This window comes from Anabrus simplex, chromosome 10 (genome assembly GCF_040414725.1).
Source record: "Anabrus simplex isolate iqAnaSimp1 chromosome 10, ASM4041472v1, whole genome shotgun sequence".
In the NCBI taxonomy this organism is placed as follows: Eukaryota; Metazoa; Arthropoda; class Insecta; order Orthoptera; family Tettigoniidae; genus Anabrus; species Anabrus simplex.
The window spans coordinates 46,658,719-46,682,034 of record NC_090274.1 but is presented as its reverse complement, the minus strand read 5'-3'; the positions used below and the strand labels follow the sequence as shown (position 1 = coordinate 46,682,034).

Here is a 23,316-nt window from a genome sequence, read left to right as displayed (position 1 = left end):
CCAGGCGTGCACGTCTATGCTGTGGAGTCAATGGTAGTCTTCTGAGCGGACGCCGGGAGTGCAGGCCTCCTTCAACCAATCGACGGGAAATTGTTCTGGTCGATATTGGAACAGCCAGGGTGTCTTGCACATGCTGAAGAATGGCGGTTGACGTGGCGTGCGGGGCTGCCACCGCTTGGCGGCGGATGCGCCGATCCTCGCGTGCTGACGTCACTCGGGCTGCGCCTGGACCCCTCGCACGTGCCACATGTCCCTGCGCCAACCATCTTCGCCACAGGCGTTGCACCGTGGACACATCCCTATGGGTATCGGCTGCGATTTGACGAAGCGACCAACCTGCCCTTCTCAGCCCGATCACCATACCCCTCGTAAAGTAGTCTGTCTGCTGGAAATGCCTCCGTTGACGGCGGCCTGGCATTCTTAGCTATACACGTGTCCTGTGGCACACGACAACACGTTCTACAATGACTGTCGGCTGAGAAATCACGGTACGAAGTGGGCCATTCGCCAACGCCGTGTCCCATTTATCGTTCGCTACGTGCGCAGCACAGCGGCGCATTTCACATCATGAGCATACCTCATTGACGTCAGTCTACCCTGCAATTGGCATAAAGTTCTGACCACTCCTTCTTGGTGTTGAATTTGCTCTGTCAGTCAGTGTATATTATATTTTACACTACCACGTTCGGAGTATGGTTGTAGAAGGTATGAGGGTAAAAGGCTTCCTGATTTATGAAGAGGTGCATACATTGGATACTGACAAAAGTATTGGGCTTATTGACATCATTGCTTTCAAACCATCATGCAAGAGCGGAATGATCACTGATCCTACCATTAGTTTCGTCACACAGTGGTTAGCCCGAGGAAGTAGACGCTAAAAGAAAGCCATTTACAAACCAATTATCAAATATTGTAAGGAGATGTATAGGCTTCAAGACATAACTATTACATGAGCCAAGAAAACAAATTATTTAGGAATAATGATGGGTCGTGGATTTTCCGGGAGACAGATTATAGAACAGGCCTTGCAGCGATCTGCGGCACGGGTGGCAGCCCTGAGACTTTCGCTATATAAAGTGCGACTGTTCAAATATCAAGAGAAACATTTACTTAGCATGTGTCAGGCCCATCCTGCTGTATAGTTCAGGCTTGGGGCTATATTCCTAAAGCTCTTCTTTCCAAATTACAAACTTTCCAAAATAAAACCTTAACTATGAATCAATCAATCAGTACTGATCTGCATCTAGGGCAGGTGGCAGATTCCCTAAATGTTGTTTTCCTAGCCTTTTCTTAAATAATTTCAATGGCATTGGAAATTTATTGAACATCTCCCTTGGTAAGTTATTCCAGTCCCTAACTCTCCTTCCTATAAATGAATATTTGCCCCAATTTGTCCTCTTGTATTCCAACTTTACCTTCATATTGTGATCTTTCCTACTTTTAAAGACCCCACTCAAACTTCTTTGTCTATAAATGTCATTGCACGCCATTTCTCCGCTGCCAGCTCGGAACATACCACTCAGTCGAGCAGCTCGTCTCCTTTCTCCCAGTTCTTCCCAGCCCAAACTTTGCAACATTTTTGTAACGTTACTCTTTTGTCGGAGATCACCCAGAGCAAATCGATCTGCTTTTCTTCTGATTTTCTCCAGTTCTTGAATCAAGTAATCCTGGTGAGGGTCCCATACACTGGAACCATACTCTAGTTGTAAGTCTTACCAGAGACTTATATGCCCTCTCCTTTACATCCTTACTACAATCACTAAACACCCTCATAACCATGTGCAGAGATCTGTACCCTTTATTTACAGTCCCATTTATGTGATTATCCCAATGAAGATCTTTCCTTATAATAACACCCAGATACTTACAGTGATCCCCAAAAGGAACTTTCACCCCATCAGCGCAGTAATTAAGTCAGAGGACTTTTCCTATTTGTGAAACTCACAACCTGACTTTTAACCCCGTTTATCATGATACCATTGCCTACTGCCCATCTCACAACATTATAGAGGTCACGTTGCAGTTGCTCACAATCTTGTAACTTATTTATTACTCTACAGAGGAATAACTTAATCCGCAAAAAGCCTTACCTCTGATTCCACTCCTTTACTCAAATCATTTATATATAAGAAAACAAAGGTCCGTACTGCCTTGAGTAATTACCCTCTTAATTATTACAGGGTCAGATAAAGCTTCACCTACTCTAATTCTCTGAGATACATTTTTTTAGAAATATAGCAACCCATTCAGTCACTCTTTTGTCTAGTCCAATTGCACTCATTTTTGCCAGTAGTCTTCCATGATCCACCCTATCAAATGCTTTAGACAGGTCAATCGCGATACAGTCCATTTGACCTCCAGAATCCAAGATATCTGCTATATCTTGCTGATATAGCAAGATATAGCTAGTTACTTGGAATCCTACAAGTAAAGAGCCCCATCACTTAAATGTAATAAAAAGATACGAACCGAACTTCATAGTCTGCTTATTAGATCTCGGGTAGATAAAATAGTGAAGATGACCAGATCTAGAATCCTCATTCGTCAGTTTACCGACCCAGGCCGTAATTTGTCCTCTTGAATTCCAACTTTCTCTCCTATCTCCTATTTGCAATCCACTGCTCAACCGTATTCGTTATCCGCCTCGGTGGTGTAACGGTTAGCACTATTAGCTGCCGTCCTCGGATAGGTCGTAAGGGCCAAGAAGCTGAACACTCAGCCCTTGGCTAATTTACCATCTATTTCAAGTGGTTACCTTCCTATATTTCGGCATATTCCAAATTTTGAGAACTTTTCTCACTAACATCAAAATTAAACCCTAAAATTAGTTACCCCCCCCTCCCCCACTCTTCTCTTTGATTTTCTAAATTATTAGCGTTGATGGGGTTTCTTCTCTGACATGAGGGTAAAAATATCCCCTCTATGACAGATCGTTTCAGTGCATTACTATAGATTTTCAGACTCATAGGGTATTTCTCCGAAACAGACAAGTTAAAGGGCATAGTTTTCAGCTGGGACTCTCATGTACTCTCTCTCTCAAAAAAAGGGACACGTAGCTGTCAACGTGCATTCGGGAGATAGTGGGTTGGAATCCTACTGTCGACAGCCCTGAAGATAGTTTTCCGTGGTTTCCCATTTTCACACCAGGCAAATGCTGGGGCTGTACCTTAATTAAGGCCACGGCCGCTTCCTTCCCACTCCTATCCTTTTCCTGTCCCATCGTCGCCGTAAGACCTATCTGTGTCGGTGCGACGTAAAACAACTAACAAAAAAAATGGATATGGACTTTTTGTTGTAAACGTTTTTGGTCAGTTGATAAGCCATTGCCATTTTTCATACGCGACGCAAAAGCTTCTTTTTCAGAGATGTTTGGTTCTATGCACTCACCAAGATATTTAAACTTATTTGTCCCTTTGCTTTCCCGCTGCTTTACTTTTAGCTCTCTTGGTGCTGTCCTGATGTTAGTTACGAATTGCGTTTTCTCCAAAGAGGTATGGAGACCTGCTTTTTCTACCTGTGTCTTGAGGTGATTAATTTGCTTTGTAACCATGTCTAAAGAATCGGAGAAAATTGCCAGATCATCTACAGAAGCTAGGCAATTAATTGAAAGATTCCTGTACTTGTAACCCAATCTCACAACATTTTGGAGTCCATTGTTGTTTTTCAAGGACGCAGTTGAATAGCAGGGGCGAGAGCCCATATCCCTGCCTAACTCCTGTCTTTGTCTTCAAAGTGTCTGAAATTTCTCCTCCGAACTTAACTCTGAACGTTGTCAGCGAGACTCCGTTCGATGATTGCTCTGATTTTGTTATCCAAGCCAAATTCCTTTGACATGAATAAGAGTGATTCTATTAATCGAGTCATAAACCTTGAAGTCGACGAAGATCACCACAAATTTCTTGTTCCTTAGTTTCAAATATAAGAGAATAGATTTCATATACATAATTTACTCGGCACATGAGCGCTCTTTCCTGAACCCTTCTTGGTACTCTTCCAGTTGTGGATCAAGTTCTGACCTAATCTGCACAGCGTTTGAGAGAAATTTGTAAGATGCCAATAGGAGGGAAATGCCATGGTAATTGTTAAAATCTTTTTTGTCCCCTTTCTTATGCAAGGGGTGAATCAGAGCACAAGTCCATTCATGTGGAAGTTTCTCAGATTATTATTATTATTATTATTATTTATTTATTTCTCCGTTATGATCTTCTAGGGACCACGACACAATTTCAATGCTTCATCCTTTGTTGTTCCTTCTTCCTCTTCCAATACTCCATCTGCTCACTAAGCCTCCTCCTCTCTTCAAACAATTTTGAGCTTGTTTTCTTTCCCTCGCGACCTTGGAATCCTTCCCTTCTAAAAATCTCTCACTCTGTTGCTTCTTTCCAAATCTTTCTTGACTTCATGAATACAGGTTGTTGTTCACTTCTTGTTCCAAAGATATTGGAAGATTTGTTTGGTTAACCTGTTGTCATCCATTCTGTATAAATGTCCAAAAAATATCAATCGCCTCTTCCGCATTGTATCTGTTATGTTTTCTATGTTACTTCTTGATTTCCAGAGTTCTGTAGTTCTTAGCGGGCCGAGTATTTCCCGCATTGTTATTATTAATTTTTGGTCAGATATATTGGGTGCGCGGAATTCTTTCCTGAAAGTCGGAGAGTTGAAAATAATATTCCTTTGAGGTTGCAGTACTAGTGATCAGGTCCCCCTGCAATGCCAACCGCAACACGACGTCGCCATAGCAACACCTACACAAATAATGTTTATGCAGACGCTGGAGGGTCAAGCTTTGGCTCATGAATGTGCAATGACCTGGAACACGCTAACACGTTACTGCTGTTCAAGTGATTTACCTTTCATTAGACTAAGCTGTTGTCTGCTCCGAGAGGGAAAAGCTCTTTTAATTGTGAGAGGGTTTCTGTTCTGTCCTCTGTTCGTTTTATAGCCCAGTCGCGTCTCTTTAGTAACTGATAGAGCTAAGAATTTTAGGTGCTGCATCTTAATTTTTTTTATTGTTAAAATATTCAAACTGACTCGTCTTACAAGGAAAACGTGAAATAAACAATCTTAACTATGATTTTTTTCACTTTTTTTTTTTTTTTTTTTTTTTTTTTTTTTTTTTTTTTTTTTGCACATCTTCTCATGTCAGCACATCTTTCGTCATGTTTTCACTCCTTTGCCACGTTTTATTCCCACGAAATTCCAACAAAGGAAATCGAACATCTTTGGCTCAATCTAATTTTCTCCCGTTGACATTTTTATAAATGGACAAATCTCGTACTGTTGTTAGAGTTTACGGTTTTCAGGGCGGTATCACATTACCTCCGCTTCAGCGCGGTCGTGTTAGGCGAAAGCTTTCAGATTAATTTGAGCCTCAGTGAACTCCCAATTAGGCAAAATGTTCACAAATCAGTTTGCGCTTTATCGCACTACAGTGAGGCGAACGCTTTCGAGCAGGAAGAAAAGGGGGAAGGTGAAGTCACATTGACCAATTAGCAATCCAACCAATTAGTATCACTGACTGCTGGAGTGAGGAACGAATTTAAACGGTTGTATTTTTTTCAGTCCAGATTACACTTCGTCGAGTTTCTTTGTCATTCTCCTTTGCAAGCAATATTATTAGCATGTAGAAACAGAAAATGAACGTGGGAAAAATGCACGATTCTTTTAAACAGTTTAGTGCATATGATATTCAAAGTGATGGGTCAGTTCTGAGGTGCAATGTTTGCTATATTTCAATAAGTACTTCGTCTTCCACCTCCCTCAGTGCTCACTAGATGGGGTAGTCTTAAAATGCTGCAGTGTTTATCTAAACCATTGTAAGACTACATACGATTTCTTAGATGCTTTACCGAATTATTCCTTAGCTGTAGAATTATAATTTCGTGTGTAGCCCTTGTAAGGCAGACCCTCCGATGAGGGTGGGCGGCATCTATGTGTAGGTAACTGCGTGTTATTGTGGTGGAGGATAGTGTTATGTGTGGTGTGTGAGTTGTAGGGATGTTGGGGACAGCACAAACACCCAGCCCCCCGGGCCATTGGAATTAACCAATGATGGTTAAACTCTCCGACCCGGCCGAGAATCGAACCCGGGACCCTCTGAATCGAAGGCCAGTACGCTGACCATTCGGCTAACGAGTCGGACTCCTTAGCTGTGACAAAGGACGAAGAACTAGCACCTAAACAGCAATTAAAAGATGAACTTTTTACTGTGCATGCTCACTCTTTCCTGACAACTTACTGCCGTCTTGGAGGAGCAGTATCCTCAGAAAGATGTGCAATGGGCTGTTCGGGATAGATGCGAAGAAAGCACTGAAGGGTACTGAAAGCGGAAAGCCGAATCCTTCATTCCTTCAGACCCGCCCAAATCTCCTGGCCAGAGAGAGGGCGTTACCCTCCAGGTGACCCGCCCCATCCCTTCAGGATGAGGAATGAAAACAATTATAGATAGAAGCGGAAGTTGGAGCAGATCTCAGCCGTAAACCCTGACGTAGATTATTTTGTAACTAACAAGGATCTACATTACTGGCTACAAACAAAATATTTAGTGGAAATCTGCGCAGTTACTGGCCCGATCGTATCCTGTTAAGCGTAGACCACGTTTTCCGAGTAAGCTCAAATCACGGTGGCAGCGACGAACCAATGGGTGATACGAATAAAAATGAGATGTAACTTGGAGACAAGTCTCGAAGGAGGATTGAGACGGAAGTCACTTGCGAGACAGAACTCGTCATGTATATGAATAAAGTTTGTTTCTCGCTAACGAGACTTGTCTCCTTCCGCTTGAGATGAGTCTCGCACACTGGCTCTGGTATCTGTCAGCTGACGAGTGAATTACTACAAAAAGTGGTTTTTTTGGAACAGATGAAAGTGTTAGATTTACAACCGAAAAAGATTGAAAAGCGACAGTGTGTTCTCGAAAAAACAAGAAACAGAACAACTCATTTCAGCGCAAAAATAGATTTTGCAACTGCAAATGGAAAATCTTTTACATGAAAGGGAGGAAAGAGCAGAACAAACAAGTACAACCGAAATGGAACACCTACCGATATTTTTTTCATTTAGAATAGTTCTTGACAGACTTTTCTTCTTCTTCAGTTATGTTTAACTTGGGGGCCTATTCTGCAAACTATAGAGGCTACCTTTCGTATTAATCAATATTCAATAATCACTAGTTCTTATTTCAATTCTTTCTAGGTAGGCTTACATAAACGTAGTGGCTCGTACATTTGGTATACTTGAACCCCAGCTTCGGAACGACTGATTTAAGGTTTCTTTTCTTGTAAGTTTCCTTCAAGATATTGTGTAAGAAGTTACATTGTATTTATCATCACATTCAGGATCCACATACAAATGCATAATTTTCTGCGGCCAATGAAAGTCATTCAAACACTTTTTAAACACGCTTCGTACTCCATTCTTCACGAATATGAGGAGTTTATTGATCATACCTGTGCATAGCTAGGGGCGTTTCTGCATTTAATGTACTTTTTCTAAAATTTGTTTTACGTCGCACCGACATAGATAGGTCTTATGGCGACGATGGGGTAGGTTTAGGAGTGGGATGGAAGCGACCGTGGCCTTAAGGTATAGTCCCAACATTTGCCTGGTGTGAAAATGGGAAACCACGGAAAACGATATTTAGGGTTCCCGACAGTGGGGCTTGAACCCACTACCTCCCGGATGTAAGCTCACAGCCGCGCGCCCCTAACCACACGGCCAACTCACCCGGTATATAATATACAACCAATACCTATATACTGTTGCATAAACTGTCTAAATTTCAAACTTTCAAAATATAGAAATACAAAATGCTATCCATATTCATTAACGAATATAACTAACAAGGGAATTGTTCGATTTGTATCGGACAAATTGCAATGGAACTTAGTAACATGATGAGCTAAGACATCCGGAACTCAATGGTGATAACCGTTCTGCCGTGAAATAACATTTTCGTACCGGTATTTATTGACAGAAATTTTTGCTCCAGTTTTAAATGGAACGTGGTGTGTAGATGGCAGCGATTTCAATGAAACATGGTAGGATGATCAATTAAGACATCAGAACATCGCTGCATGATTGACGTTGTTATATAGGTTACCCGCAGTATTACAAAATGAATCACTCTCATCAAGAATCCGAAAGTTTAAGGCTATTTATAACATGCAAGTTTATATACAAATGACGAGGATTTCATATTACATATTTTAGCCTCAATTGTAAACGACAAAGAAGTATTAAAAGCCTAATATTTTGAAATATTCATATACTGTGCATGTTAGTAAAATGTGTTTGACGAGCAAGACATTCTGTTCATGTTGTCAAAATCTAATTTTCACTCTATAGCGCACTGTTTAATGTAACTTTAAAATAGAACTATCAGTGCATTTCTACAGTGCATACGCGAGGTCAATACAGCTGCAAACCACCCAGCTGTTTTTTAGCAATTAATTATAACAATGTCGTTGATTTTATGACAAAGTGAATATCAGCAATAAATTTAAGACAGGAAGATTGACAACTCATGGAAGTTTCATCGAAATCTGTCTGATCCAAACCAAATGCTTCCCTCGCAGTATTCGGCGCGAGATTTTGGTGCGATGGTTGAGAAAGAGCAGCACTCATTTGTCTGTTAGGTCATCAGCCCAGAGGCTGGTTGGATCCTCAAATAGCACCACCAATGGTTATGCGGTTATAAGGAAACCCCAAAAACCAATGGCAGCACCAAACTGAGGCGTACTAGGCAAGATGAGAAGTGAGGTAGTTTGCCATTGCTTTCCTCACTGGGTCAGAAAGTACTATTGCAGCACGACTGACCCTATGAGCAACACCTTTCATAACACTCAGATGCACTAGTCGTACTCTGAATGTCATTACTCAGCACTACCCATACCCCAGCAACTTCCATCTTGTCACAGCCATGGATGAGACTGGGACTTCGGTGGAAGCTACACTTTACTCTGGCCTGTGCCAAGAGTTGATGCAAAAGTACTGTATCCATCAAGAAATGACGGCAGGCAGGCAGCACGACCCGCCGGTTGAAACTTTTAAATAAATTTAGAAACAGTGCAATCGAAAAAGGCATGGGCAGGGAATTTTACGGCACTTAAACATAAATGGGATAGCTTACACCAGGACCAAAGATACTCGCACATTCGTTCAATACCATTTGGCCAACATGTGATAGAGAGCGATAATTTTCAGACTTGAAAAAATATCCTTCCAGATATCAAAATAATAATAATAATAATAATAATAATAATAATAATAATAATAGGTAATAATTTCGTGTGGCTATTTCTAGCCTGGTACAGCCCTTGTAAGGCAGACCCTCCGACGAGGATGGGTGTCATCTGCCGTGTTATTGTAGTGGAGGATAGTGTTGTGTGTGAGTTGCAGGAATGGTGAGGATTTAAGGTTAAAATCTCTGACCCGACAGCGAATCGAATCCGAGGGCCCCCTGAACCGAATAGTACCACGCTGACCATTCAGCTAAGGAGCAGGACAAAGTGAATAATGGAAACCTTGAATAATTGTAAGTCATATTTTAAACATAGCTATGTTTTGTTTCGGCCTTTTCCGTGATTGTGAATTAATTTTATTTATAAAATGTAAGTCGTATTTTGTGAATAGAAAAAATGTCAACGTACAGAAAAAATCACAAATGTAGAATATATTCACACGTGAACCTTCCGGAAAAACCATGAATATGTTACTGTAGTTAATTTATGAAAAAACTTCCTTGTAAGCAATTTCAAACATGATCTGCCTTTTTATATCTGTTCTTACAAGTATTCTGGGTGTAGCATTATTACATAGTGCCATAGGACTTAGATAATTAAACTACTTTCTGTCCTGTGGATGGCTTATATGCAACAGAAGCATGGATGGCAATATGTTCTTTTTAATATTCTTAAGTGAGAAAGCACTTGCAGTGATCCCCATGAGTTACTGTCATCCCATCAACACAGTAATACACGATGAGGACTTATCTTCGTGAAACTTGCAACCTAACTTTCCACCCGTTAACCATCATACCATTGCCGCTTTCAATATCACTACTTTGTCGAGGTCTCTCCACAGTCGCTCAAAATCCTGTATCTTACTGGATACGTTTTATACATTGCAGTTAAAGGATTAACTTCGTGTCGACATGGTGAAATATGGATTTCTGGTCCTCAAAAGTCCACAGACCTAAGCCGAAATCGATAGCGCTATCTTGGACATAAAACTAGTTCTCTAACCCATGCTCGTGTAATCGGAGTGAGAGATATCTTTTCATATGGTAGAATGTCAATTAGTCTAATAAAGTTCCTAGCCATATGTTGACCGTATAATGAGAAAGCTCATCTGTATCTCCGCGCTGATGGCCCGCTGATTGCTAGCTGGTAGTCCATTCTGATTAATTTACTTCGTTATCGCCAGACATCATATGGCAGGAGCGAACGTGAACATCATTAATTATAACTGTTATTTCCATGCCAAAAGTAACTGAATTGCGGGAATTTAGTATATTAAAATATTAGGTTGATCCGTAAGCCCATAGAGTTGTAGCTGTGACATGGCATGGGGAGGGGTTATAAGTTTCCATTGCGTATCCGGACTGGGTACGGTGTGCCTTTTAGTCGATAAGGCTCTCTCTCAGGCCAGGGAGATTTATGGCAGTGGCGTGATATTTGGGGACCGAGCTTGATAGCTGCAGTCGCTAAAGTGGGAGATATTGGGTTTGAACCCCATCGTCGGCAGTCCTGAAGACTGTTTTTCGTGGTTTTACATTTTGCCACTAGGGACGCCGTAAGACATATCTGTGTCGGTGCGACGCAAAGTAACTTGCAAAAACTAGATATTCAGAGAAGTTAACATGAGTGCGACCGTGGCCAAAAGTAGGACCTGTCCCAGCATTCACCTTAGAGCAGGAGAATGGAAAACCACGGAAAACCACTCATAGGTCGGCAGTTACACATATTTTGCAACCACGGAATTTATGTGGAATATTTACACACTATGGTATTTGAGCACACGAATGCAACACTTCTAATAATGGTTGTCTTAATTTATTGCTATCCCATGATAGCGACTCGCGTAACTGTTTGGGTGATGCGAATAAACCGGAGAAGTATCTCTTGTCTCATAAATATCGTGACATGCCTCAAATGTATATGACTAAAGAAACTACGTCTCAGCAGTGACCTTTGCTCCTTGACACAGCTCGTTAGCAGATTCTCTCGGAGATAAATCTCCAAATGTGTATGAATAAACTAGAGCTTAGTCTGTCTGAAGCCGGGCGATTTGGCCGTGCGATTAGGGGCGCGTAGTTGAGAGTTTGCATCCGGGAGATAGTGGGTTCGAACCCCACTGTCGGCAGTTCTGAAAATGGCTTTCCGTGGTTTCCGATTTTCACACCAGGCAAATGCTGGGGCTGTACCTTAAGGCCACGGCCGCTTCCTTCCCACTTCTAGACCGTTCTTGTCCCATCGTCGCCATGAGACCTATCTGTGTCGGTGCGACGTAAAGCAAATAGGAAAAAAAACTCTGAATGGAAACGGATCTCAATTGCTTGAGACTGTCCAGTAGGTGATCGAGCTGATAGAGATCAGGCTAAAAACGTGATGGCGGATTTTATGGTGGTTTACAACGAAGAAGAAAAATGTATAAAGCACGAAGAGATTCTCTCGAACATTATTATAAAGATCTCTACAGTTACCGAAAAGAAAATTTGGAATGCTTAGCAAAACATTTTATGGAGCCAATGTGTTAAGTAGCATACGTTGTTTTTACCATTCGCACTACTTAGACTACCGAGGTATGTCCTTAATGTAAATCGATTTATTGAATTTGTGTCTACTTGAACTCGCATCTAACACTTGTTGTACTAAACATCATACATAATAGATTGAATGTTTTATCAAGAACATATTAACATCGTACATACACTTTACTAACGTTGCATTTACAACTGTCTCAATCAAAAAGACGATACGTGACTGTTCCAACATGATGGAAGTCAGATGAGACAGTTAACGCGATGAGCAAGAATAATAAAAAAGTAAATCTGAATAATCCGAATATGAATATGCATCAAACTGAATCTAAATGAGGATAATGTGAATATGAATTACGCTACACGGGTCCGCGCTCTTAAATAGGGGCCTTACACATCACGGGGGCTTAGAGGGAAATCAGTGGGGTGCCGATCATCTACTATGCACACATAAAACATATATACTACTGTATTACACAATTTTGCTATAAAACTACCATATACTGTGTTATTATTCACTGATTGCATTCAGTGCCGTCATGTAACTACTTGAATCACATATTAATTACAATATTTATGTCCCTTGGATTCGATTCCTGTACGGTTATAACTACTGTTACGAATGAAAAGAAAACCTACAACCTGTTTTCCAGTCATTGACCGGGTCAGGGATGTAATGAATGAAGCAGATATAGGCTGTTAGTACGATGGGGTCGCCACTCCCAAAGTGATATATTAATGACTGATACATGCAATGAAATGAGAATGGATAGTGTTGCTGGAATGAAAGGTGACAGGGAAAACCGGAGTACCCGGAGAAAAACCTGTCCCGCCTCCGCTTTGTCCAGCACAAATCTCACATGGAGACTGTTACGAATATTCCCTGAAAAATTGTTAGTTTGGAAGAAAATGCTTATGAACTCCTTGGTAAAAAAATTTAATTCCAAATATACTTGGTGAGCTCCATTTTTAATAAAACTAACCGTTGGCTGTGAAGTTAGGATTGCGTAGCTGTGAGCATGCATACCGGGAATGGTGGTGTTACGTGCTCAAGCGACCGTCGACCTTGTCGCGGCCCCTTCGGTATTACCTGAAAGGGGATGACTAAACCAGCTCGGGGAACTTTCCAGACCGCCCGAGGACATGCCACGGCCCTTCCTCTATTGTTCCTTTCATCTCGTTTCACCATGCGATTTCTGGAAGATATGACAGAAAAGTTCGATCTCCAGCCGAACCCTGAATGTTCTAGTGGCCCAACATCGAGGTATAAATACAAGGGTTTATCCTGCCTCATTGCCATTTTCTTCTTCTTCCTTCGTTATGCCCATTCATAGAGCGCGTTTGAACTTGTTAGTTGGTTTGATGGTTTGTGCCTTCTTATCCTGCCAAAATCTCTTCATGAATGCACTGTGTTGCATCTTGCGTTCTGTCGACCACTTCCTACCAGTTGTCTTTTTTGGTTTCTCCCTAAATTTATGATTAGCTACTTTGGTTCTAAAAGCTCCACGATTTTCCATGATGTCGTCTGTAAGATTTATTTCTTGGAGGTCCGCCTTAGTTTCTTCTAGCCATTTTATTTTGACCTTCTCTGAGTTGATTACTTTGAATAATCTTTTAGTTAGTCTGTCGCTGTTCATTCTGTAGATACGGCCATAGAAATTAAGGCGCCTTTTCCGTACAGCATCAGTAAACCTGTCGGTGAAGGAGTAGAGGTCCGCTGTTTTCCTCTTAATCCACATTCCATTTTCTCTCGTAGGACCATAAATTTTCCTGAGAATTTTCCGCTCCTGCTTTTCAATTTCTGTAATTTTAGAGTGACCACCTAAGCATATGGTTTCTGAGGCATATAAAGCTTCGGGCAATACAACTGTCTTGTAGTGTCGTAATTTTGCATTACGCGATATGACTCTTTTGTTGTAGTAATTCCACGTCAGTCTGTATGCCTTATGTAGTTTGGTGTTTCTTTCTACATTATTATTATTATTATTATTATTATTATTATTATTATTATTTATATTATTATTATTATTGCCTTTTGCCCTTGTTTTCATTTATTGGTGTATTATCATGGATATCGGCTCTCCGTGACAGAAATGTACGTGCGCCAATCGGCAGCAGATACCGACTATGTTAGTTCTATTTATTTTACGTGAATTATATGTGTATGTCAGCTTAAGCTGCTTAGGTTGGGCATTATTATTTTTCTCCTTTAATAGATCAATAAGGTATCAACACTGTAGATCTGGAGGAAAATATAAATATGATATATGTGATATGTGATACGATATACATACAAGGCCCCTGCGAGCGAGCTGTCGTTGTGGTGTCGGAGACACCAGTGAGTAGGTGGAGACGAGAGAACGGAAGGCTGTACTGTGTGTTCGTGTATTTCTGTGAACCGAGGCTCAGGGAGGAAAGCCGCTGTCGCGAGTGTGAAGGTAAATGGACCTGTGTTAATGTTCGCTGTTGTGAGTATCGTCCTGCTGTTGAATACTGTTCACCTGTTTAGTTGTTCACTGCATGCGACTGTGTGAATTACTGGACTATCTGTGGAGTCGAACCAACGAACAGTGATAAGGCTTAAGCGTCCGCAGATAAACAAATGGGCTGGATCTCCTACGGTGCCTTAAGGAAGGGGGACTTGTGAATAAACTTGTAATTATTTAAAGTATGGCCATTCATAACTGGTTAATTAGAATTGTGTGCATTTAAATATGTGTTTGAGCATATATTAGGTCATACTAAAAGCCATTAGAGTAATGAAACAAATGGAGATTTATTCGTAACAGTGGGTTCGAATCCCACTGTCGGCAACCCTGAAGATTGTTTTCCGTGGTTTCCCAGGGAAATGTGGGCACTATACGTTAATTAAGGACTCGGACGTTACCATCCCAATCCTAGTCCTTTACTGTCATTGCGTCGCCGAAAACCTTCGATGTATTAAACCACAAAAAATACATTTTAAAAACTAACAGCTCGAGCAGGCTACTCACTATTTAAAGGCCCCAGACTTGTATTTATCCTACTTCCTCTTAATTTTTGAACTCTATCTGCTCCCCAGGTTAGTTAGCAGTCTTTTTCCACCTCCCGATTATTCTACTATTTCTCCCGAATTTAGCTTATTTTTTGGTGAACTTCAAACATTTGCTTTCACATCGCGCCACTTCAGCTTTGTACGTCAGTGGCCGGAAGTCCTTCGCTCATTGGCCGCTTTCAGATGAACTATCGACATTTATTAATACGAGAAATGCGCATGAATGTGCGATGTTTTTGAAACCTGTATACCGCGACGCGTATATCGATTCCCAATCTCTCGTTCTCGCGTGCTATGTTCGTTCACATCAGTCTAGTCGATTCTAGAGACTAGTCGCTAGATTTGGAGATTTTTTTTTTTTTTAATTTAGTAACAGAATTTCAAAGATAGCGACTAGTGACTTTTCCAGAGATTTTAGGAGCCATTTGGAGAAAATTGTGGCGAATTTTAATTTATTATTTGTTAAAAATAGCATTGCGCTTCGCATAATCGCGCGGGCGTGTGATGCAGTATATTAATCTATGCATTTGCTAAGTAATGGCATCTAAGCGCATGACTGATGCACACGTGAGGAGCACGAGTTCATACTGTTTTCGGAAGGCTTATGAAAAGCCGATCATCTTACTCGGATACTTCCTGTGAGGGAATAGAGATGTGTAATCTTCAGCCTTGTAGCCTCGCATAGCAAGAGTCTAGTTTTGAGATACTGTTTTAATATATACCGTACTACTCCTGTATTGCTACGAACTTGCTACGCTGGCGTAGCAGGGGGGGAGGTGATACTCCCACGTGGCGCGTCCCAGGTGGCGGATAGGGGGGTCCTAACCGGCTTGCTGGCGGACTTGCGGGAAATAAAATACCTCTCGCGGACCAAACACACAACCCCCTGTGGGTGAGGGTCGCAGACGAAGAATACACCCACGGTATGCCCTGCCTGTCGTAAGAGGCGACTAAAAGGGGCGACTAAGGGATGATTATATTAGAACCACGAAACTCCTTGTGATTAGTACCACCACGCAGGGAACACCATGGGTCGCTTTTACTTGCACGTAGTACCACTATGTTAGGTACCAAATAGGTATGTGATTAGTCGCACTATATGAGTGACACCATGGGATGACGGAACCCATGGTTCTGACTTGCCTATGATTAGTAACCCACTATAAGAGGAACACCACGGTATAGTAAGAGTCCCTGTGGTTAGTACACTTATGTGCTGAACACCATAGGTTTGCGTTGCCTGTAAATGGCGCCGCATTGTGCGAAAACGTAGGTCTGTATTACATGTGCGAATTTCATTACCTGTGAGTAGTACCATAATGTGTGTAATATCGCGAGTCTACGCTACTTTTGATTAGTACCGCAACATGACAAATACCATGGTTCTACTTTTCTAGCGATAAGTACCATTATGAGGGGCTATAGTATCGTGTTATATAAGCAGTCCCTTGGTCAGTGATACTATTGTTTTACGCCAGCTTCTGTGCATGTGGGGCACTGTGGGTAGGTTCCACTGATCGTTTTAAATTCATATCCATCCATCAGTTCAATCTTCGTCCTCACATTTTGAATTCTGGTCAGTGGAGGATTTTGTACTTTTAATTTGCCATTCCATTTCGTTTCATTTCGTACCATTAGGGGCCGATGACCTCGATGTTAGGCCCCTTTAAACAACAAGCGTCATCATCACTCCTGTATTGCGCATGATTTGTAAAATAAGTTTTCAGCAAGTGTATCCGCCGCCTGTGGGTGGGGGCGGTAGAATAACACCCACGGTAAACCCTGCTTGTCGTAAGAGGCGACTAAAAGCGGCCCCAAGGGCTCTGAACTTTGGAGCGTGTGTTGGCGACCACGGGGTCCTTAGCTGAGTCCTGGCATTGCTTCCACCTGGACCACGCTCCTCAATTTCATCTATCCTATCCGACCTCCCTTGGTCAACTCTTGTATTTTTCAGACCCCGACGGTATTACGTATGGAGGCCTACGGAGTCTTTCATTTTCATGCCCTTCGTGGCCCTTGTCTTCCTTTGACCGATACCTTCATTTTTTCGAAGTGTCGTACCCCTTCCATTTTTCCTCTCTGATTAGTGTTATACAGAGGATGGTTGCCTAGTTGTACTTCCTCTTAAAACAATAATCACCACCACCACCAGTTGTATCCCCTGATTTCTCCTGATTTCCGTACAAAATTTCCTGGTTTTTTGGTTTTGTAAAGTTGGCAGTTATGTAAACAGAAAAATAGAACTTGATTCATAAATATTTTGTAGGGTCTTTTTTATGTACGAAGCTATCAAAAATAACTACAAGTAAAAAAAATAGAACTTGCTTCATAAATTTTCCTATTACAGTATACTGTTCATTTTATGATAAGAAATGTGAAAAGCTCTACCACCAGATGAACAGTCTCCATTGGAAAATGTAGTTCTCTGGAGGAATGTCCGCGTTCTAATCTCATTTCTTGATACAAAACATTCTCCAGATTTAACGCCGTAGCAACCTCCGAATTCCACCGTCTACGTTAAGAACTATTAATTTAAAAACTGGTGTCAAGAGGAGAAATTTGTGTGGAGGGCAGAACCTTCTTGCCATCGCAAAGTCGGCACCTCACTTCATAATATTAGTGAAATGAAAACCTACAACCTGTTTTCCAGTCATTGACCGGGTCAGTGATGTAATGAATGAAGCAGATATAGGCTGTTAGTACGATGGGGTCGCCACTCCCAAAGTGATTTATTAATGAATGATAGATGTTATGAAATGAGAATGGAGAGTGTTGCTGGAATGAAATATGACAGGGAAAACCGGAGTACCCGGAGAAAAACCTGTCCCGCCTCCGCTTTGTCCAGCACAAATCTCACATGGAGTGACCGGGATTTGAACCACGGTATCCAGCGGTGAGAGGCCGACGCGCTGCCGTCTGAGCCACGGAGGCTTTCATAATATCAGTACAGATATTTAAAACATTGTTTTTTTTTTCTCAGATTGTATATCCAATTCGTGTCCACTTTGGCTCTGCGGGGCCGGGTATGAAGTGAGATGAATTTTCGGAGCAAGTTTTTACGACCGGGTGCCCTTCCTGACGTCAATCTCTTAGGAGGAGTTAGACATTAAATGAATGACGTGATGCATGGCAGTAGGAAGGGAGAGGAGTTAAATCTGGTACCAGCACGGTCTACTCATGTCGAATAACACCAAGGGGTCTGCTCAAGGCTCAACATCTCCATCCGACGGACGACTCACCATCAACAGCTTCGTACGCTCTCACTCTATATGAGCACTTCGGAGAGAAATGTTGTATACCACCATCTCTCCTACCCTGCCGGTCAACATTATGATCGTGAAATTTTTTCGGCCAGCGGGACTCGAACCGGCTTACTACGATCACGACCGCACCGTGGAAGTGGCTGTGCCGTTCGGGTCTCTGTGATCTCCCCAGAAATTTTCATCAGCCGGGCGGGGAATTCTACTTCGGAAGGAATATGATAAAATCTCAATTTATCCTCCTCAGCCAGGCGTTTTAACAATATCAGACAGGTAAACATTAACTGTAAAATTGAACTATTTTAGTGTTATTATCACGAACAAAATAGAGCAATATCTATGAATACGAAGAAAAGATTAGTCCATTCGCTTGTGTTCTCGATCTTCCTGTATGGATGCGAAACTTGGACCATAAAAAGCTAAAGACAGGAACTGAATCAACGCCTTTGAAATATGTTGTTTGAGTAGGACGTTACGAATACAGCGGACAGCCAGGCGAACAAATGATTCTGTCATCCGTGAATTCTTCGGCCACATTATTAGAAGAGAGGATAACAACCTGGAAAATTAATTGTCCAAGGAAAATTTTCTGGCACTACCTCACGAAGACGGGTCGCAAAAAGGATGGGTTGATCAAGTAAGAGAGATCATGAACTTACCATGGAGAATTAATGTCCGGTAAACGCAAGTTTGTACAGAATGGCATTAACTTATAAAAGAACAAAGTCCTTGGGTCACGATATTGTCATGAGTGGAACGACTGAAGAGAGAGAGAGAGAGAGAGAGAGAGAGAGAGAGCACGAACAAGACATAAGAGTATTTTGAACTAGGGTTTTACTGCTCGTTCATAATCATGTAACTCCGGGGCTCACCACTCGGTTGCTAGGGAGAGCCATTCGAGTTTGTAGCATCATACGGAATAGTCCTCGTATGCGATTCCACGCTAAAATATATTTACCGCTCGCGCACGACACTACGCGATAGTGAAGCTAATCATTTAAACTCCGATGTAATTGATGCCGACAATAATGAAGATGATTAAATAAAGTTTTACAGTATTTACGTTCAATTTTGAGCACCCAACGACTCAAATATGTTTTAACTAGGAACCCGTGCGAGAAATCTCGCGTGATCATAATAAATATGTGGTGGAGTAGCCCCTTGGTGAACTACTAGTGCACTAAGGAATACACAAATCAGTACAATATTAGACAGTCTTACTTACCACTTAATCTAATCTTCGATATTTTAACATTCATGGTATGCACTTGAACGGAAGCAAATGAAAGTGCATTATTATACTGACGAATGTTCCGGAAGTAATTTTTAGTTTTACTATCATTATTTTCTTTACCGATAATTACAACATATTATGACATGAAACAGGTGTCCCAGCGGCCAAAATGTGAACTGAACAGCAATGATGGCGCGTATTTTCCTACAGCAAAAGTATTTGCAAATCGCACACTTCGTACAATTTTTTTAAACTCAAATTTTAAATAAATTATCGATATTTATGAAACGAGAGTGCGATTCGTCACTGCTAAAGTCTACTCTCTTTCTTTTGAATGCTCATTTGTCACGATCGGTTGCTTGTGAGCCCTGAAAAAGGGATCTATACTGTACTACTGAAATAATATAATATATTTGTAACTAGTATATATGTAGGTTATGTTAGCCGGGCGGTCTGTAAAAACAGCAGGGCGGTGCGCCCATTAAAAAGGTCCTAGGGAGAGCACTGGCAGTCACGTAGCTATCAGTTTGCATTCGAGGGATAGTGGGTTGAAACCTCATTGTCAGCAGACCTGAAGATGGTTTTCTGTTTGCTTCTCACTTTCATACCAGGCAAATGCTGGGGCTGTACCTTTAAGGCCACGGCCGCTTCCTTCCCACTCCTGTCCCTTTCATATCCCATCGTCGCCATAAGACCTATCAGTTTCGGTGCGACGTGAAGCAAATTGTAAATCAATACAAAGCAGAAGTTTTAAAGCTGCCACAAATCAATCGCCACTTACCTACTTTTTTTTTGCTAGTTGCTTTACGTCGCACCGACACAGATAGGTCTTATGGCGACGATGGGACAAGGAAGGGCTAGGAGTGGGAAGGAAGCGGCCGTGGCCTTAATTAAGGTACAGCCCCAGCATTTGCCTGGTGTGAAAATGGGAAACCACGGAAAACCATTTTAAGGGCTGCCGACAGTGGGGTTCGAACCTACCATCTCCCGAATACTGGATATTGCCGCACTTAAGCGACTGCAGCTATCGAGCTCGGTTGACCTACATTTAGGGCAATCGTCCAGGTGGCAGATTCCTTACCTGTTGTTTACCTCGTCTTTTCTTAAAAATAATTGCAAAGAATTTGGAAATGTATTCAACATCTACGGTAAATTATTCCCATCCCTAACTCCTCTTCCTATAAACGAATATTTGCCTCAATTTGTCCTCTTGAACTCCAACTTTATCTTCATGTTGTGATCTTTCCTACTGTTAAAACACCAGTAAAACGTATTCATCTACTAATGTCACTCCACACCAAATGGGCCGATGGCATGAAGAATATCCTCATTATTGCGTTAATAATGAAGCGAAGGATAAATGAAACGGTTCATCCGATTACTGTTACGACTGTTATAAATTTAACGCTCCCGTGCCCGGCGGTGACTGAACGGAACGTGTACCATGCTTGCGCACGCACAAAAGAACAGGCACTATTGCTGACTTATGTGGTAAGTGAACGTAGCGGTCATGTGTATTCCAGGGTCGTCCATGAACTAGCGGAAATATGCTAGTTCTCTGCCAGAGTGTGCAAGAGGCCGGCCAACGATACGAATAAGTATCAACCGACAGCGGTGAAGGAACTCGAGGTTCGGAAAGGACTACGGGCCGGATGAGGCAGCAACACAGCAAACAGGAGACAGAATGGCGAACGAGCAGCAGGAGATGGAACGTGGGAAGCGGCAGTACAGGTAGAAACACATTATTATTATTATTATTATTATTATTATTATTATTATTATTATTATTAATCGTTACGGCCAACAAGAACCGCGAGATCTCAATTGTTCGTCTTTTAATCCTTTCGGAGTGTGCTTTCTTCTTGCATCAGAGTGGACATGCTTCAGTCGAGTTGGGGACTACTACTTAATGAACCTAAGTTTGTGTCTGAGTGGTGCTCGGAGTTGAGTGTCTTTTTCTGTGATTCCATACTTTAAAAGATCCTTATCAATCTCCACCAACCAATGAAGAATCGTTATCAGACTTCCAAAGTAGGATAAGAAACGTTTACATATTCTTTTAGCTGACAGTCTGAAGAGGGGCTGTCAGGATCAGATTTTCAGTATGCGGTAGGTACCGGTACTAACAAGGAAACATCGGCAATGGGTAAGTCGCCGATCGCGATGAAACTTGGAAAACACATTGAAGTACACGTAAAAATGATGTCGGCATCAATTTCGGGTGCCAACATTCATTAGAGCGTTAACTACGGGGCCTAAAAGTTGCGACATTTCAAATTCCGCGCGATCAGCGATGAATACCTGCTGGCCTAGCTGCCTCTGTGGATCAGCGGTAGAGTGTCGGCCTCCGGATCCCAAGATAGCGGGTTCAAACCCGGCAGAGGTAGTCGGATTTTTGAAGGGCGGAAAAAAGTCCATTCGACACTCCATGTCGTACGATGTCGGCATGTAAAAGATCTCTGGTGACACATTTGGTGTTTACCCGACAAAATTCATTAAATCTCAGCCATAGACGCCCAAGAGAGTTTCGGTTTACTCGGCCTGCCATCTAGTGGGGGCCTAGAGTAAAACGGAACGTCGAAATTGACGAGCAGACAGCCAGATGGCGTCAAATTGAAATGTCTGCACACGGTAGCTGAGGCCATACGATTATTATTATTATTACCTGCTGGCCAATGCTAAGCTGGCACACTGCGTACTAGGAGACACGCCTCTGCACCTCTTCCCCTCCCCGCTCCAATTGGTTCGGCACCGCAGCCGGCAAGCGCGGGGAGAAGGGAAACGTGCGGTGGCGAACCAATTGGAGCGTTGAGGGGAGGAGGTGCAGCGGCGTGTCTCCGGGTACGCAATGTGCCAGCTTAGCATTGGCCAGCAGGTGTTCATCGCTGATCGCGCGGAATTTGAAATGTCGCAACTTTTAGGCCTCGTAGTTAACGCCCTAATGAATGTTGGCACCCAAAATTGATGCAGACATCGTTTTTACGTGTACCTCCATGTGTTTTCCAAGTTTCATCGCGATCGGCGACTTACCCATTGCCGATGTTCCCTTGTATGAAAAATGATATGAGCGGAATAGACAGTTATGTTTGTTTCGTAGATCTAGAGAAAGCATACGCCAGAGTTCCAAAGGAAATGATGTTGTCCGTACTGGGAGATTATTATATTAAAGGGAGATAATTAAAAAGCAATCAGTTGGGCTGCAGTGAGAATTGATGGTAGAATGAGATCTTTGTTCAAGATACGTACGTACAGAAGGTAGACAAAGCTGTAATCTTTCACCTTTGTTTATACTTCACATGGATCATCTACTGAAAAGTATTAAGTGGCAGGGAGGGATTCAGTTAGGTGGAAGTGCAGTAAACAGTCTGGCCTATTCCGACGACTTGGTCCTAATGGCAGATTGTGCTGAAAACCTGTGGAACATGAAAATTACCTTTTCCAAGATTAAAGTTATGTCAGTAGGTAAAAATACCTAAGAGAATTGAATGTCATGTTGGAAATAGAAAACTAGAAGAAATAGATAATTTAAAGTATTTAGGATATATATTCTGCCAGGATGGTAGTATAGTAAGGGAGATCGAATCAAGGGGTAACAAAGCTAATGCAGTGAGCTCGCAGTTGCGATCAACGGTATTCTGTAAGGAAGTCAACTCCCGGACGAAACTATCTTTACACCGGTCTTTTTTCAGACCAACTGTGCTTTACGGGAGTGAAACCGGGTGGACTCGGGATATCTTATTCATAACTTAGATGCAAAAGACATGGAAGTAGCGACAATGATTGCTGGTACAAACAGATAGGAGCAGTGAGGATGAAGCGGTACGCATACATCGGTTTCGGTGGTGGGGGTCATGCGAGGCGAATGGAGAAAACTAGGTTACCTACAAGAATAATGGTCTCTGTCATAGAGAGTAAGAGAAGTAGAGGGAGATCAAGATGACGATGGCGTTACGGGTTCATACTATATACAGTGTTATTTAACCATACAAAAACAAACTAGAAGTACTTCATGATTTTAATTGCA

General features: G+C 42.0%; 1 protein-coding gene across 3 annotated transcripts in view; it reads left to right on the top strand.

Moving 5' to 3' along the window:
- LOC136882025 (oxysterol-binding protein-related protein 2) overlaps positions 1–23,316 on the top strand; it is a 495,565-nt gene that overhangs the window by 236,635 nt on the left and 235,614 nt on the right. The window contains exon 2 of one of the 3 annotated variants that reach the window (XM_067154530.2): positions 20,816–21,023. The exons of the other annotated variants lie outside the window; for them this stretch is intronic. Coding sequence (XP_067010631.1) covers positions 20,977–21,023 — 47 coding nt within the window. The 5' untranslated portion in view covers positions 20,816–20,976. The remainder of the gene's footprint in view (positions 1–20,815; positions 21,024–23,316) is intronic. 3 annotated transcript variants of the gene reach the window in all.